Source organism: Pongo abelii, chromosome 2, assembly GCF_028885655.2.
Source record: "Pongo abelii isolate AG06213 chromosome 2, NHGRI_mPonAbe1-v2.0_pri, whole genome shotgun sequence".
Taxonomy (NCBI): domain Eukaryota; kingdom Metazoa; phylum Chordata; class Mammalia; order Primates; family Hominidae; genus Pongo; species Pongo abelii.
In genome coordinates, this window is record NC_085928.1 from 712,566 (window position 1) to 730,940 (window position 18,375).

The window sequence follows — 18,375 nt, forward strand, 5'->3', positions numbered from 1 at the left end:
AAGCTTAGACCACACATTAGGCCAAAAAACAAGTCTCAATTTTTTTAAAGAAGTTATATTAAGTATATATTCCGACCACAATGGAATAAGACAAGAAATCAATAACAAGACGAACTTTGGAAACTATATGAACAAATGAAAATTAAACAATGTGGTCCTAAACAACCATTGAATGAACGAAGAAATTAAAAGGAAAATTTAGAAATTTCTCAAAATAAATAAAAATGGGAACACAATGTATCAAAACCCATGGGATACAGCAAAAGTTGGGTAAGAGGAAAGTTTATAGCAATAAATGGCTATATCAAAAAAGTAGAAAGACCTCACATAAATTACTTAATGATGTATCTTAAAGACCTAGAAAAGCAACAGAAAATCAGATCAAAAATTATTAGAAGAAAAGAAATAAGCTTGGAGCAAAATAAATGAATTTGACAATAAAAGAATAGAAAAGATTAAAGAAACAAAAGTTATCCTTTTTCTAAACTCCAAAGGATGTAAAGAAAAGGCAATATTGACTCAAAGTCTACCTCTATCCAGATGAGCTGAATGAATTTGGGCAAGATACTCAGGATTTCAAGATATGAGATTTCTACTGAGGAAATGTATAAGAATTAAGGCCTAATTGGTAGTTGACATATATAAAAAGCCTAGTAGTGCCTCGCAGATAGGTGTATAAATTAGTTTTCTTCCTGTTTGTACTTTTAAGTGATGAATAGATATTTTTGTTTAGCTATTAGGAATTTTCACTACTTTCTGCCTCACTTATGCACGATGAGCATCTCTTTCTGTGAATGCTATGAACACACCGACAACATTCATTGAAATCACTGCAGATTGGTGGAATTTCTAACAAATAAGACAAGAAATAATACTAGGGTGAAAAACAACTTGATTTAATCAATACAGTCAGAAATGGCACTGTCGTATATGATGAGCAATTAAGCAAACTACATGAAAAATTTAAATCCATAGGCATTTCAGTAAAAATAGACTTATTTTCTACCAGAGGTAGAAAAATCACCATCGTACAGATACTCTATTTCTGAGAACTTGAGAGAAAATTTTTAAAATTTTAATTAAAACATTTAAATTTAAAATTAAAATTTCCATCAGTAAATATAAAAATTTTCTTCATTAGAACATAAAAATCCCATGTGAATCCATATTCAATATAATCTTTTGAACGAATTCAAAGGAAGTTGAGAATAATATTCAAACATGCAATTTACTTCTCACAGATAGTGTTGATGTAAAAGGGATTAATAGTTTCAAACTTAGAATATGACTGATTTGCAAGATTATGCTCAAGATTCCAGAAATTTTTCACAAATTTTGAGTGGAAGTAACTTATATACGCTGACTTCCATTCCAGTATTTGTTGAAAATTATAACTACTTACAATGTGACAACTATTTCCTAGGGTAAGTAATTGAACTCTGAATCCATTTGTAACCTCAAAGTAAGTATTTAGAAGCAAGATGGTAGAATAAGAGGCTTCCTTGATCATCAACCTTTCCCAAGGACACAAATTTAACAACTATCTAACAAAAAAGCACCTTCATTAGAACAAAATATCAGGTGAGTACACTGAGTACCTGGTTTTAACTTTATGCCACTGAAAGAGGCTCTGAAGAGATAGAAAAAACACTCTTGAAGTGTCAATGCCACCCCTCCTCCACACACACACCTCTCTCAAGGCAGTAGCTTGGTACAGAGAACATTGTTGTGTCTTGGGGAGAAGAAGAGTGAAACTATTGTGAGGCATTGAACTCAGTGATGACCTGTTATAACAGAAAGCAAAACCAGACCAACACAGTTGATGCCTGCCCTCAGAGGGAGCATTTAAACTAGCACTAGCCAGAGGAGAGTCGTGGATCCCAGTGGTCAGAACTTGAGTTCCCACAAGCCTTGCCACCACAGGCTAAAGTGCTATGGGGACCTTAATAAATTTGAAAGGATGTCTAGGCCACAAGGACTGAAACTAGGAGGCAAGTCCTAGTGCTGAACTTGGCTCAGAGGCAGTGGAATGGGGGGGTCACACAACCTACTCAGACACCAGTCAGGATGGATAAGGGAGTGCTGGCATCATCACCCCTCCACTAACCCCAGGCTGCACAGCTCATGGCTCTAAAAGAGATTCCTTTCTTCCACTTGAGGAGAGGAGAGGGAAGAATAAGGGGGACTTTGTCTTGCATCTTAAATACCAACCCAGCCACGCAAGTTAGTGCACTGGTCAGGCTTTTTTCCAGGGCCTGGTTCCTGGATGACATTCCTAGACACATCCTGGGCCAGAAGGGAATCCACTACCTTTAAAGGAAGGATTTTAAAGGAATGCTGCCAGCCGTGGCAGCATTCATCATCAACAAACTGAAGTGCAGTTGGGCCCTAAATGCCAGCAGCGATACACAGGTACACATCAAAGGCCTTGGGTGAGACTGTGAGACTGGCAGACTTCAGGTGAGATTTGCAGACTTCAGGTGAGACTCAACACATTTCTGGCTGTGGCAGCTATGGGGCAAGATTTTTTTCTGCTTGAGAAAAGCTGAGAGAAAAGTAAGGGGATTTGTCTTGCAGCTTAAGTGTCAGCTTGGCCACAGGTGGGTAAAGCATGAAGTGGGCTCTTGGGGTCCCTGATTCTAGAACTTGGTTCTTGAATGGCATTTCTGGACCTTCTCTGGGCCAGAGAGGAACCCACTGACCAGAAGGGTGAGTCCCAGGCCAAGCAGCATTTACCACAAGGTGACTTCAAAGCCCTTGGGCCTTAAGAGAATATCAACAGTAGTCTGGCAGTATTCCCCATGGGCCTGTGGTGGTGGTAGCCACAGAGTGAGGCTCCTCTGCCTTTAAAAAGGGGAGAGAAAAGTGAGAAGAACTGTATCTTGTGATTTGAGTTTCAGTTTAGCATCAGAACAATAGAATACCAGGTAGACTTCTAAAGTTGTTGACTCCAGTCCCTGGCTTTTGAACAGCACCTCTCAACCCTCCCAGGACCAGCACCTCTAAAACTGTCTAAGAGCCTAGGGGAAATCATCACCCTGAAGGGAAAGACACAGGCCTGGCTTGTGCTGCCATCTGTTGATTGTAGAGCCCCAGGACCTTGAGCAAACAAAAGTAGCCAGGGGGTTGTTACATCAGGCCTTGGGTGAGACCCAGGGCTGTGCTGGCTTTAGGTCTGACTCAGCACAGTCCTAGTGGTGGTGGCCACAGGGATTCTTGTGTCACCCTATCCCCAACTTCAAGTTCAGAACTGAGAGGGAGAGAGACTCCATCTGTTTGAGGAAAGCAAGGGAAGAGAACAAGAGTCTCTGTCTGGTAATTCAGAGAACTCTTCTGGATATTGTCCAAGACCATCAAGGTGATATCTCTACAAGTCTGCAAGAACCACAGCATTAGTGGGCTTAGGGTGTCCTCTAAAGCAGATAAAACTTATATCAAAACATCCATGTCCTCGTAGATATCTGTAAAGCCTTTTCAAGGAGTACTGGTACCAACAAGCCCAGACTGGTAAAGACTACAATATACCTAACTCTTCAATGCCCAGACACTGACAAACATCTAGTAGCATAAACACCATCCAGGAAATCATGACCCCACCAAATTAACAAAATAAGGCACCAGGAACCAATCCTGGAGAAACAGAGATATGTGACCTTTCAGATAGAGAATTCAAAGTAGCTGTGTTGAGGAAATGCAAAGAAATTCAAGATAATGCAGAGAAGGAATTCAGAATTCTATCAGAAAAATTTAACAAACAGATTCAAACAATTTTAAAAAAGCAGAAATTCTGAAGCTGAAAAATGAAATTGGCATGCTAAAAAATGCATTAGAGTCCTTTAATAGCAGAATTGATCAAGCAGAAAAAGAATTAGTGAGCTTGAAGACAGGCCATTTAAAAATGTACAGTCAGAGGAGAGAAAAGTAAAAAAAAAATAATAAAAATAATGAAGTACACCAACAGGATCTGGAAAACAACTTCAAAAGGGCAAATCTAAGAGTTATTGACTTAAAAAGGAATACAGAAAGAGATGGGGTAGATAGTTTATTCAAAAGGATAACAGAGAACATATCAAACCTAGGGAAATATATCAATATCTAATTACAAGAAGGTTACAGAACACCAAGCAGATTTAAACCAAAGACGACTATCTCAAAGCACTGAATAATCAAATTCCCATAGGTCAAGGATTAAAAAAAAGATCCTTAAAAGCAGCAAGCAAAAAGAAACAAATAACATACAATGGAAATCCAATAGGTGTGGCAACAGACTTTTCAGAGAAAACCTTAGGACCAAGACAGAGCAGAATGACATATTTGAAGTGCTGAAGGAAAAAAAGTTTTACCCTGGAATAGTGTTTCCAGTAAAAATATCCTTCAAACATGAGGGAGAAATAAAGACTTTTCCAGAAAACAAAGCTGAGTTCATAATGGCAACTTTTAAATTGTTAATGTTTTCACAGTCATTAAGAAAACATTTATGATTCTGAAAACTGGTAATTTATTCTCCTCTTTCTATGTAATTTTATCTGTCTTGTACATTCAGGATTGCCTTAATTAAGGAAGTAAAACTTTGAATTTTTAGAGACAAAAAAAAGGGAGGGAAGAAGGGAGGAAAGAAAAGAGGGAGAGAAGGCAAAGGAAAGGAAAAGAAAAGACAGCTAAGCAGGGAAGAACAAGTGAAACAAGACTCCACTACTATCTAGAAAAACTGATGACAACATTGCTAAATTTTTTCATTCTGATACTTCATAAAGTCAGAGATAAAGAAAATATTCTAAATGTTTCCAGGTAAACAATAGAATGGGAATTAGAATAACATGCAATTTCTCCAAAGCAACAGATCATGCTAGAGTATAAAGGAAGCATAGCTTCAGAGTTCAGAAAAAAAATTATTTATAACCTAGAATTTTAAAGAAATCAAATTATTAATCATATGTGGAAAAAATTGCCAAAGAGCAGTCAGCAAAAAGAGGGAATGAACAATTAAGAGAAAGATGGAGAGCTTGAATACTGAGTTACTTAAAACAGGAAATCAGAAAATAAAAGTCTCAGCAGGACGGCTGAATATTAGGTCTAGAGAGCAAATTGTCCAGACTGGAGCAGGAGGGTGGAGGCCACCAGAAAAGAAGTCTCCAGGGTAAAAAAAGAACTCATGATTATTTAATATGGTTGATTAATTTGATGGATACATAATGGATGTGAATGAGCAAATAGGAATATAAAGTTTTTATTAACTTTAAAAAAATTTACAGGTATAAAGAAAAAGAAATATAAGCATGGTAAACTAGTTCTTGTATTTGCATGTCCCTCATAAAAAGTGGTTATTGAAGTATAAAAAATTTTGTTGGGGCCGGGCACAGTGGCTCACGCCTGTAATCCCAGCACTTTGGGAGGCTGAAGCAGGCAGATCATGAGGTCAAGAGTTCAAGACCAGCCTGGTCAACATGGTGAAACCCCCGTCTCTAGAAACAAATATAAAAAATTAGCTGGGCACAGAGGTATGTGCTTGCGGTCCTGGCTACTCGGGAGACTGAGGCAGGAGAATTGCTTGAACCTGGGAGGCAGAGGTTGCAATGAGCCGATATCATGCCACTGCACTCCAGCCTGGCCAACAGAGTGACATTCCATCTCAAAAAAAAAAAAAAATTATATCATCAAGGATGAAGGGAAGGGGAGGTGTTTAATAAATAACTTAATATTCATTTACCATAATGGGAAATTGATTAATATGACTAAAACTGATACTGAGAAATATAAGGATAAATTTTCAGAGAAATCGTTTAAAAAATTAGAAGGTTGTTGTGGATTAAACACCTAAGTCATGGTAGGCAAGAGACTGTAGTTTTTGGAATTCACATTTTAGTACTATTTTTAAATCGTATTATAAATATATATAAAAAATAAATATAAAGGAGCAAAAGCACAGAGACGAGTTTGAAGCTAATGATATTGTTCAGATGAGAGATGAAATTATGTACAGGTGGTGTAAGTGGAGAGATTTGGCACATTTAAAATAGACTTCAGAGACTAAGTTGACAGATATCATGAAAGTTTGGTTGTGATAGGAGAGAGAGTTGTGTGGGGCTCTCTTAATTTCTGCCTTGCCCAACTGGTTGGAGGATGTGACCATCATAATGGAGAAGACCAGGGGAGGACAACGTTTAGTGGGAAATTCAAGACTTGTGCTTTGATCATGTTGAATTTGCGATCTCTTTGCAACATTTAAGTAATTATGTGAAGTAGGCAGTTGCACATGTGAGTCTGGAGAGCAGGGAGGATATCAGAGCTGGAAATATACATTCTGAGCCATCTTCATATTGATGAAATTAAAAGCCAAAAAAATAGATAAGGTCACATAGAAAGAAAGAATAGAGTGAATAGATATTTTATATATAAATGTTGTAGAACCCTAACAATAGACTTTAGGTAGAAGCAGCAGAGTCTTCCTCAATTATAACTTATAGCTTTTTAGTTTGATTGCCTTTTAAAATGTCCATCTTCCCTCGTGGGACAGAAGTGTACGAACTAGAACGGTCTTGTTTTTGTTGTACAAACGGGCTAGAAATAGACCTCTCTGTGTATGCATGTACATGTGAATGTATGAGCATAAATGTACAAAAAGGAGGCATAAGAAATCAGTTAGTTTGTCAATAAATGTTTCTGGGACTACTGGTGAGCCATAAATCAAATTTTAATTCTCACTTTATAACATTATAAAATAAATCCCAGTTGGGTGCTGTATATTAAAAATCAAACTATGAAAAATGAAGGAAATACAAATTTTGTCTATAAATATATATCTAAATGACAGGGAGATATACATTTTAACACAAATGGAAGAGATAGTTACCCAGTTGACCCAGGGCTACTGACAATCCTTTATTTCCTTGTTATTTGTGATGCCCTTCTCATTTTATATGAGAGTTTACTTTTGAACAATCTGATTTGTTCTGTTGGTTTGTTTATTGATTCTTGATTTAAAACCAAACTGTTATCATTATTGGAATTTTATCATATATTTTAATATATAACACATAAGGTCTTTTTTTATTTTCTAGAAAAATCTAGAATATGAAAAAATTTTAAATTCATTTTGCCAGGTTCCCAAAGAAGTTATCCTGAGTGTTTATTTGAATTAAATTAGTTTATAAATATATTTTAGAGAAACAGTCAAATAAAGTTATATCTTTAATATGCCATATACTAAATAAATTCCAGGAAGAATCAAGAGTCAAGTTGCAAAAATTTAAAATATTAGAAAAGGAAGGAGGAGGAAAATAAGGAGAAGGAGAAGAAGAGAAATAAGAAAAGGAGAAAAGGAAATATTGGTTAATAGTAGACTGGATTAAAAAAGAAATTCTGGATGAAATGCATGAAAGAGATCATAGAAAAAATAAGTAAATATGAGTATATTAAATTAAAATGTTTATAAATATCAGAAACAAATACTATCAACCCACAGAGGAATTATTTGCCACAAATAGTTGTGGTGTCTTTTCTCTGTAAACAATGATATAAATAAGAAATAAAACAGACAAAGCAAAAATGACAATTCATAAAAGTAAAAATGGTCAATAAACACATAAAATATTGGTACAGTTTACCATTACTCAAAAATAAAACAATGTCATTATTAATATGTTTTAAAATGTTTAATGAGTGTTTAATATGTAAACTGTAGTTCTATAATACATAGCAAATAACATGGTTGATGCCTTCAAGAATGAAAAGGACCTTAATTATGCTTCTGGCTAAAGTAGACCTTAATCTACTCTGTCCAATTTGTTATAAGTCATGATTAATTATTCTGCAAAATAGAATATTTTGTGGGTGAGCCTCTTTGCGTGTGTGTATGTGTGTGTCTGTGTCTGTGTCTGTATATGTCTGTGTATATGTGTGTGTGTTCTTTTTCTTTTTTTTTTTTCATTCTTGGAATCTTATCTAAATAAAACTTCATTACCTTAAAAATAAATTACTGCAGTTAGTTTGCTTCTAGTCTTTTCCACTCTAAAGTAATCCACATGTGTCTGTCAGGTCAGTTTTCTGAAAGAAAACTATCATTTCACTTTTCTGCCAGGAAATTTTAAATGTTTCAAACACTCTACATAGGATTGGATATAATGTCTTCCATTAACTAGGAAACATTAATCAAAGAAGACTCTTCTACACATTTAGACATTTAACTTTCATGCTATGTTGATTAATTGAGGTTTAGGATAATACTCTCTGACAATTCCACGAGAGTCATGAAAGGTAGTAATAACAGTTACCAGTGAGTTTCCCCGATTCATTCTGGTTGTGGAATTTGGATAAAGATTTGTCAAACAATTTTGAAATTCCATTGATATATTTTTTAAACAAACAGCCTAATGATTTAGAAGCTTACATTTTGTGTAAAATCACATATTAATTTTTCTATGTTCCCTATTTATGAAAGCATTTTAATAAATTAAAAATCAATTTGCTATAGAGCAAGTTTGTTTAAGAATGTTATAATTCCTCATAATTTTTTTAAGAACATTTATCACCTCCTTATTTCTCAGACTATAAATAAAAGGGTTTAGTAATGGGATTACTATTGTATAAAATATTGCCACTGGTATATCTTTATCTCCTTCTTCAAATGGTCGAATATACATGAGAAGACAAATGTAAAATATTGAGACAGAGAGAAAGTGGGATGCACAGGTAGAAAATGCTTTACCTCTTCCCTCCTTGGATTTCATTTTGAAAACAGTCAAAAGGATGCAGAGGTAAGAGATCAAGACAGTAGCAATGGTAAAGATTTGAATTGGTATTGAAAAGATATATATCATTAGTTCATTAATAGAAGGATCTGTACAGGAGAGTCTATACAGTGGAAGAATATCACAGAAAAAGTGGTCAATTTTATTAGACCTGCAGAAAGTTAACCTTAATAGAAGCCCTACATGAATCATGGAATGCAGGTTTCCAGCTATGAAGGCACCTGTCGTCATCCGAATGCAGAGCGTCTTGGACATCATGGTGTGGTACTGCAGTGGGTGGCATATGGCCACATAGCGGTCATAGGCCATTGCCGCCAGAAGAAAGCAGTCTGTGGTTTCAGCAAGACAGAGAAAATAAAATTGTGCCATACATTCATACAGGGAAATAATTCTATCCTCAGAAAAGAAATTCTCTAACATCTTGGGGGTAACAGCACAGGAACAGCAGGAATCCATCAGAGCCAGGTTGCCCAGAAAGATGTACATTGGTGTGTGAAGATGATGCTTTACATAAATTAATGCCACCAGACCAAGATTCCCCACCATGGTGACCAGATAGATGGCAGAGAACACCACAAACAGAAGCGTCTTCAGCTCTGGATAATTTGTAAATCCTATGAAGATAAACTCAGCTGCTAAGGAGTGATTTTCCTTAGCCATTCCTGGCTTCTCTGCAGAGACATAAATTGTAAAGAAATTTAATTGAGATTCTAAAGCAGAATGTTTCTAATTTTCACCCTCTAATTTCCCTGTATACAAAAGGGAAGAAAGTCGTCTTCAAATCATCCTGTGCCATCCCCTGAACACTAGCACACTCACTGTAAGTCAAATCAAGTGAGAAAAAAATGTATCATGGATTGTGTAAACAGGGCTTGTCTGAAAATATCTGTGTGAATTCCTAGGGCAGGAAAGCTTTATCTGCACGAATTATCCTATGCTGATGTAAAATTTATGGTCAGTACATATAATTTTCCATTTCCAAAATTAAAAGACATTTTCTTATGGTATCTTTTCCTTCAGGAAAAAAATAAACAAGTTTTAAATCACATCCTATTGGATCAATGTGATGCTTAAAATGAATTACTCTTTAGGCATTTTAAATGCCTACATTTTAAAGACTGCACACAAACACAGTGAGTTTGAAGAATGCTTTTGCTAGCTTAGTAACCCCTTCCAGATAAGATCACCAATGCATATTTTAAGAAATATCAGGCTGGGCGCGGTGGCTCATGCCTGTAATCCCAGCACTTGGGGAGGCTGAGGCGGGCAGATCACGAGGTCAGGAGTTCGAGACAAGCCTGACCAACATGGTGAAACCCCGTCTCTATTAAAAATACAAAAACTAGCTGGATGTGGTGGTGCCCACCTGTAATCTCAGCTACTCACAAGGCTGATGCAGGAGAATCACTTGAACTAGGAGGTGGAGCTTGCAGTGAGCTGAGATCTCGCCACTGCACTCCAGCCTGGGCAACAGAGCAAGACTCCGTCTTAAGAAAAAAAAAAAAAAGAAATATCTACTCATCCTTTTAGAGAGGATAAGAATATGAAACATCTATAGGTGTTCTTAATAATTGTATTGGATATCGTTTTTATGTTCATTTCAACATATTCTAGATACTGTTCCAATCTTGATATGACAAATTTCCCAAGGAAATTATTCATTTATCCTAATACTTTTCTGTATCTGGTTTTAAGAGTTTTACATGCCTGTCTAACATTGTAAGATTTGGTTGCAAAGCCCCCACTCACAATGTGAATATTCTTCATGGTAAATACCTATTTTTTATTCACTCAAACATCTCTCATAGAAACTAATGTCTTCATTTTCGGTGAGTTCCATGTAGGGTCTCCATTTATTTACTTAAGCTTTAAATTTATTTAAATTTACAAACTCATTATCTACTCTTAACTGGCTATATATTTATTTGAGTTTAATGATTACCTGAATTTATTATATAGTTATTATAATTTGGCAACTATAACATTAAAATATTTCAGCTGCAGAAAAAACATGAGTTTTAAGGGATAATAAAATTAACTCTCTTTTCTTCTAGAAGTTTCTAAAGGTCTTTAGCCACAGCATAATCCAAATAGACAATTTTGGAGAAGAGCCTACAATAGTTAATTCAAAGTGCATTTTTATTTTATTTTATTTTATTTTTGAGACGAAGTTTCACTCTCGTTGCCCAGGCTGGAGTGCAATGGTGCAATCTCGGCTCACTGCAACCTCCGCCTCCCGGGTTCAAGCAATTCTCCTGCCTCAGGCTCCTGAGTAGCTGGGATTACAGGCATGAGCCACCATGCCCGGTTAATTTTGTATTTTTAGTAGAGACGGGGTTTCAGCATGTTGGTCAGGCTGGTCTTGAACTCCTGAGATCAGGTGATCCGCCCGTCTCGGCCTCCCAAAGTGTTGGGATTACAGGTGTGAGCCACTGCGCCTGGCCAATGCATTGTTTTAGAAACATATTTTGGTTAGGTTTTCTCTGTTTCTTACTTTTGTTTACATCAAATTTAAAATTTTGCTTTTCTATTCACTCACATAATATAATGAGGTTTTCTGGAGTTTTATCACCAGAGGCTTGTAATCAAATGAATACCATAAAATGTCCTTTATATTTTAGGTCTATAACTCTTTTTAAAAATCCTTCAGAATTATATTTTAATTTTGTAAAAATATAAAAGACTGTTCTTTATCATTATTTTGGTAATATGTAATGGAAAATCAACCTAAAAGATTTTTCATGTGGACTATGGAAAAATGGATTTTATTATCAATAATTATTATTTTATATAGATGATATATCAGAATATAATGAGTAAAAACTCATTTTCTCTTCTCCAATGTAAAATATAATTTCTCAACTGAATAAAAAATTAATTTTACTATACATCCCAGAATTATTGTACAGGTCATTGTCAGCCTTATCTGCATATTTGTTAATAAAATTATGGTACTTTTGAACAAAGAATAGGTCAGACTTACCCACTTACTGTGTGTCCTTATGGCTTTCTATAATGTCTTCACTTTAGAGACAAAGAAAGTTATTAAGTGGCTAAAATTTAAAAACAATTAAAATACTGAAGTTTTTTAGAAAATTTATATTCTGCATTTTAATACTATAATGTAAATAAATTAGAAATCAGTCCTTATATTTTGAGTTCACTGAGAAACATTTTATAGTAGCTGACTGGTTACCTGATGTTTTTTCTTTGTAGGGAAATTAAGAATAAAAATATTGGTTTTTAAATCATTAGGGAATAAATTATAAAACTCCGGGACACTCTCTACCAATAAGTCAGTGACAATAATTATGTAAGTCTCAGGCAAAGTTAAAGTTTTCTATTCTAAAGGGACTTCCTCGGCATTGGCATCAGTGTTTCTGCAGAGACTCTAATCTGATGAGCATGGTTCCCCCAGCACCAGTAAATCACACAGCACGTAAAGATGGATGCATTTTGAGATTCGGAAGTTAAATCAAAATCACTAAAAACAGCTTAAGGTTCATCTTGATTTTTCACATACTTGGAATCTCTCTCTTTCTCTTACACACACACACACACACAACACAGACACACACACACCCACACAGACACACACACACCCACACACCCCTTGATTATCTGAAAACTACGATGGAGAGAAAAAGATTTACATTAAAATCTTGGGGTGGAAGTTAAACAAGATTTGAAGAGAGATTTGTATGTGTGGACAAGAGGCAAAAATGTGGCAGGATCACCCAGGGTTGTATTGCTTTCTTTTGCTCTCCAAATTAATCTGGCCAAATCTCGTATATTTATCCTCTGAAATAAGTCTGACATTATGTTCTTTAGTTTCATTTATGTGTCATAAGGTAACTTTAGAAAGCTTAATTGAGGTATGATTTATGTGCAAAAAGCTATACACATATAATGTATACAACTCAATAAATTGGGACATAAGTATACACCCACAAAACTATTACCATAATGAATGCCATCATCATAAGATAACTTACTTGTTAATTGGCCTCCTATCCTCATCTTTTCTCTAGTGTGTAGATATGCTCTTATGCATTAGAAATGTTTTTGGCTCCTCATTAGTCTTCAAACCAAGTTTTTGTCTTTTATCTTGGTACTCCAAGGGCTCCATACAGAGGGCTTATATCACTTAAGACTTTATTTTCTACCATTCACCTTTAAGAATCCATCTCCAGAGACATGCCCATCACTTATCTATTCCTTGAGGCACTAGAGTTTAACCTTGACCTCAAAATATTTACTCAGAATCTACTCTTCACATGAAATGCCCTCTTTGATTTATTCTTCTATCCAAATCCTACTCAATTTTTATGAGATCTGATTCCTATTATGCAGACATCCTCAACTTTCTGATCTACAAGATAATGACTGTTTGTGTGGTGCAAAGAGCTCTTAATTGTGCTTCACTCCTATGTTCATTCAGCTGTTCTTCATGTGCAAGTTTTGTTTATTCTCAGATAGATTGATTTTCTTTTTGGTTTTCCACATGGCAAACCCCTCATAGTTCCACATAATGTAGGCCCTCGACGAATGTTTATTGAATTGCTTGCAGAAATTTCAATTAAATTAACTTCAACATTATAGAGTGACTACAATAGAGAAGTCATGGAATCAGACATTGGACAAGGAGGGTGTATGTGGTAGGAGTGAGGTTGGGCAGAAACCTGAATAGATAAAAAGAAATAATCCTGCCCTCAGAGAGCTCCCAATCTAGAGGGTAAAATCACTTATATAACGATATAATACAGAAACTCAGGCTGAGTTAAGTATTACAAACTTAACTACAAACAAGGTATATGGGAACACAAAGAAGGACTCAGAGAACTAAGGAACGACATTATACAAAATGACATTTCTCATGATTCCTGAAGGATAAATTAAATTTCAATAGGCAAGAAGAATGTGTGGCAAAGAATTACAGGTTGAAGGAGCAGCATGATTAAAAGTAAAAGCATGGAAACTTGAAAGCACAAAGCATATTTAGTGAATGGAGAGTGAACCAGAGTAGCCAGAGTCTGGGCTCATGACAGGAAGGAGTTGAAGGTTCTCATCGCCACTTTCCCATCAAGATCACTACTCAACTCCTAATTACTACACCTAAAGCATTTTTTTAAAAATTATTATCTTAATTAATTAATTTTATGATTTGGCACCATTGACCACACTCTGAAGCATATTTGCTTCTCAGGCTTCTGTGATTTAATACTTGTTTATTGCTACATCTCTGGCTGTTCTTTCTCCATGTTTTCTCTTAGATCCTCTTTTCTTCCTTTCCTCACATGCACACATTCCTTAAAATAAAAGTACATCCTTGGGTACTTTTACAAAATTATGGCACTTTGTTTTAAATACTAGACACGAATTTAAAGGCTTGCCTGATATTTAGCCAGTAAATTACCGTATTCTCTGATGTCAGTAAGTTGTTTTATAAGCAGATTAAAAAGTGCTGAATTTTTAAATTTGAAAAACAAGTTCAAATTTCTCTTAAAATACGTGGACTATTTTTATGAAGGTGGAAACATTTCTTTTGCAAATTTTTTAAAAAATAAGCAAACATGAGAGTTTTTAGTATGTTATCAGATAATTTTTGCCCAGAGTATTATATGAAGATACATAGAAGCATCCTAAACATGTTTTCAAGATTTTATCCGTGTTGCATGATTTCATATTGATAGTAGTTACAGTTCACTTAGTTAAATATCAAACTGACATTAAAGGACAGAATAAAGGTTTTAATCATTTAAAAATATTTGTTGAATAGCTACTTATCATCAGAGAATGGATTAGCAAATTTAGAAAACCTATCTTTTATTAGAAGAAAAATATATAATTCATCCTAATTTCAGCAATTCTTTTAGGTATTGACATGATTCCCAGTGAACTTCCATGCGGCATGTGGTCACTCATTGTAAGATATCATAAAGTTTCTAGTATTTTAAATATCATATGTATTTTAAAAAACTAATCGCATCAGTGACATGCATTTCATGCACTCCTGGTGTCAGTTTCTTTGCTGTAAAACCTTGCCTATCAATGGTGAAAACAGTTATTTTCAAATGGAGTAATACCTCTACTTGTTCTATTCATTGATTCATCATGAAAGTTTTTTAATGATAAATAAACACATTTTACTTTGTTGCCACATTTCTTTTCTGCATTATTTCCACTATTTTTTAGTCTAGTGTAGGTATCTTTACTAAGGAAGAATAAGCATTTCTCTAGAGATAAATTGCTTTAATTTTCACTTTTAACTAAATAACATGAGTAGTAACCTTTTTAACTTAAACAATTTTAATTGATACATAATATTTTTTCATAGTTATGGGGTACATGTGATATTTTCTTACATGCATAAAAAATACTTAATGATCAAGTCAAGATTTTTAGGATATCCATCACCCTGAGCATTTATTTCAATGTGTTAAGAGCACTTCAAGTCCTCATTTCTAGCTATCTTGAAATATGTGATACATTGTTGTCAACTATAGCCACCCTGTTCTACTATTGAACATTAGAACTTATTCATTCTATCTGACTATATGTTAGTACCCTTTAATCAACCTCTCTTCATCCCCTGCATTCCCCAATTTCTTTCCAGACTCTGGTAACTATCATACTCTCTACCTTTATAATATCAATGTTTTTTTTATCTCCCGCATATGAATAAGCACATGCAATATTTCTTTTTCTGTGTCTGGTTTATTTTATTCAACATAATGAGCTCCAGTTCCAGCCGCGTTACCGCGAAGAACAGAATTTCTTTCCCTTTTATGACCAAATAGTATTCCATTGTATAAATATACCACATTTTATTTAACCATTCAGCCATTAATGGACACTTAGGTTGATTCCATAGCTATTGTTAATAGTGCTGCAATACAAATGAGGGCATAGATATCCCTCTGATATACTGATTTTCTTTCCTTTGGAAAAATACCCAGTAGTGGGATTCCTGGATTGTATGGTAATTCTATTTTTAGTTTTCTGAGAAACCTCCATACTGTTTTCCATAATGGAAAACAGTTCTAATTTACATTCCCACTAACAGTGTATAAGACTTCCCTTTTCTCTATATTTTTGGCAGTATCTGTTATTTTTGTCTTTTTGATAATGGCGAGTCTCGCTGGGATAAGATTCTATCTCACTGTGGTTTTGATTTGAATTTCCTTGATGATTAGTGATGTTGAGCATTTTAAAAATATACCTGTTGGCCATTTGTACGTCTTCTTTTAAGGATGTATTCAAATTCTTTGCCCACTTTTTAATGGCTTTTTCTTGTAGGGTTGCTTGAGTTTCTTGAATATTCTGGATATTATTTCTTTGATGGATAAATAGTTTGCAAATATATTCTCCCATTCAACAAGTTATCTCTTCACTTTGTTGATTGGTTACTTTGCTATGCAGAAGCTTTATACTTAGATGTGACCCATTTGTCTATTTTTGGTTTTGCTGCCTGTGCTTTTGGGGTTTTGGCCATAAAATCTTAGTGCAGACCTATGTCCTGGAGTTACTGGAGTTAACATAGGTAACCCTATGTGTTACCTTTAAGTTTTTAATCCATTTTGAGTTGACTTTTGTATATGATGAGAGACAGGGGTCTAGTTTTATTCCTCTGAATACGGATATTCAGTTTTCCAAGGACCGTTCATTGAAGAGGGTGCCCTTTTCCAAATGTATGTTCTTGGCACCTTTATTGAAAATCAATTGGCTCTAAATACATGAGCTTAATTCTGGTTCTCTAGTCAGTTCCATTCATCTGTACATCTGTTTTTTTATACCAATACCATGCTTTTTGGTTGTGATAGCCTTGTAATAGATTTTGAAGTCTGGTAATGTGATGCCTCCAGCTTTTACATTATTTTTTTTCCTCTCAGGATTGCTTTGGCTATTTGGGCTCTCTTTTGGTTCCATACAAATTTTAGAATTGTTTTTTCCATTTTTGTGAAAAATGTCATTGGTATTTTGATAGGAATTGCATTTAAGCTGTGGATTGCTTTAGTAGTATGGTAATTTCAACAATATTAGTTTTTTTAATCCATGAGCGTGAGGTGTCTTTTCCTTTATTTGTGTCCTCTTTAATTTCTTTCATCAGTATTTTGTAGTTTTCTTTGTAGAGATCTTTTGCCTCCTTGATTAAATTTATTCTTAGGTATTTTATGTTTCTTGTAGCTATTGTTTGTAAGATTCTCCTCTTGATTTCTTTTTCAGTTAGTTTGTTATTGGTGTATAGAAATGCTACTAATTTTTGTCTGTTGAGTTTGTATCCTACAACTTTACCAAACTCGTTGATCAGATCTAAGTGCTTTTTGGTGAAGTCTTCAGGGTTTTCTAAATATTAGATCCTGTCATCTGCAAAGAAGGCCAATTTTACATCCTCTTTACAATATGGATGCCTTTTATCTCCTTCTCTTGTCTTATTGTTCTGGCTAGGACTTCTAGTATTACGGGTTTTCAAAAATTTTTAATTTTAGTTTTTATTTTAAGTTCCTGGGTTCATGTGCTGGGCTTAGTATTATGTTAAATAGGGGTGCTGAAAATGAGCATCCTTATCTTGTTGCAATTCTTAGGGGAAAGGCTTTCAGCTTTTTTCCATTCTGTATGATGTTAGCTATGGACTTGTCATGTATGGCCTCTCCAGACAAAGCTGTCTGGCTTGCTTCCCTCTCCTTTGGTACCTCATGTGTTTCCTCCTGTCACTTCTCTACTGAATTCCAGCATTATCTCTTAGATATACTATTCGAAATGTAATTATCTACTCACTATTTTAGTTCTTTATTTTGAAGGAGGCTGCTGAGTGGTGCCTCCCGTCAGTCATTATGAAGTCCCTCCTGGGCTTCTTAACATTTTATCGTTTAGTTAAATTAAATTTGTAAAATCATTAAATGATAAGGGCATAATGATAGTTGGCATTTATCAAACAGTTGCATTTCTCCAGGCACTCTTCTAAGAAATTAAGTTTACTAACTCATTTAACCTTTATAATAGTCCTGTACAGTAGGTTATATTTGAGTTTTGTAGATGAGGAAGCAAATGCACAGAGATGTTGAGAAACCACCTCAGGTTCCTTACCCAGTAAGTGGAAAAAAACAGTATTTGAACCCAGTGGGTTTTACTCCAGAGTCCAGAGTCTGTGCTCTTAAGCACTATAATATATTATTTTTTTATATTGTTAAATAGAACTCTGGATTCTGAACCTACAGTAACCCTTCTAGGAAACCAACCACTTGTCTACAATAAACAGCCTAGGAAGTCACCCAGCCATAAGTCAGACTGGCAGGAAACCAGATTGCTATTTTTAGTAACAATTCAGGAAGCTACACAGTAACTTTTGTAACGATCAGCTGGAAATGATCAGGACTTGATTAATAAATGTCAGCTTTCTAATTTTTGTTTTCACTTCCAATTTAGGATGATCCGGAGAATACCAAATATGCACCCCTCATCAGTCACATTACATAGGCTGTCCCAATCTAGTTAGCATGGCTACAGCTTCCCCATGGCAACAGCCTCAAATCAAGGCACACATGAAATCTTGCTTTTTTTCCACTCCTCTGTCTGCATTTGAGTCTGTGGCAAAACACAAGTGATGGTGGCTGACTCTCTGGCTATA

The 18,375-nt window shown here is 35.0% G+C and overlaps 1 protein-coding gene across 1 annotated transcript; it reads right to left on the reverse strand.

Annotated features, from left to right (window-relative positions):
* Positions 1–8,456: 8,456 nt before the first annotated feature.
* Positions 8,457–9,407, reverse strand: LOC100445409 (olfactory receptor 5K4). The gene has a single exon (XM_002813376.4). It carries the CDS (start codon positions 9,405–9,407, stop codon positions 8,457–8,459), a length of 951 nt encoding a protein of 316 aa, XP_002813422.3.
* Between the last annotated feature and the right edge of the window lie 8,968 nt (positions 9,408–18,375).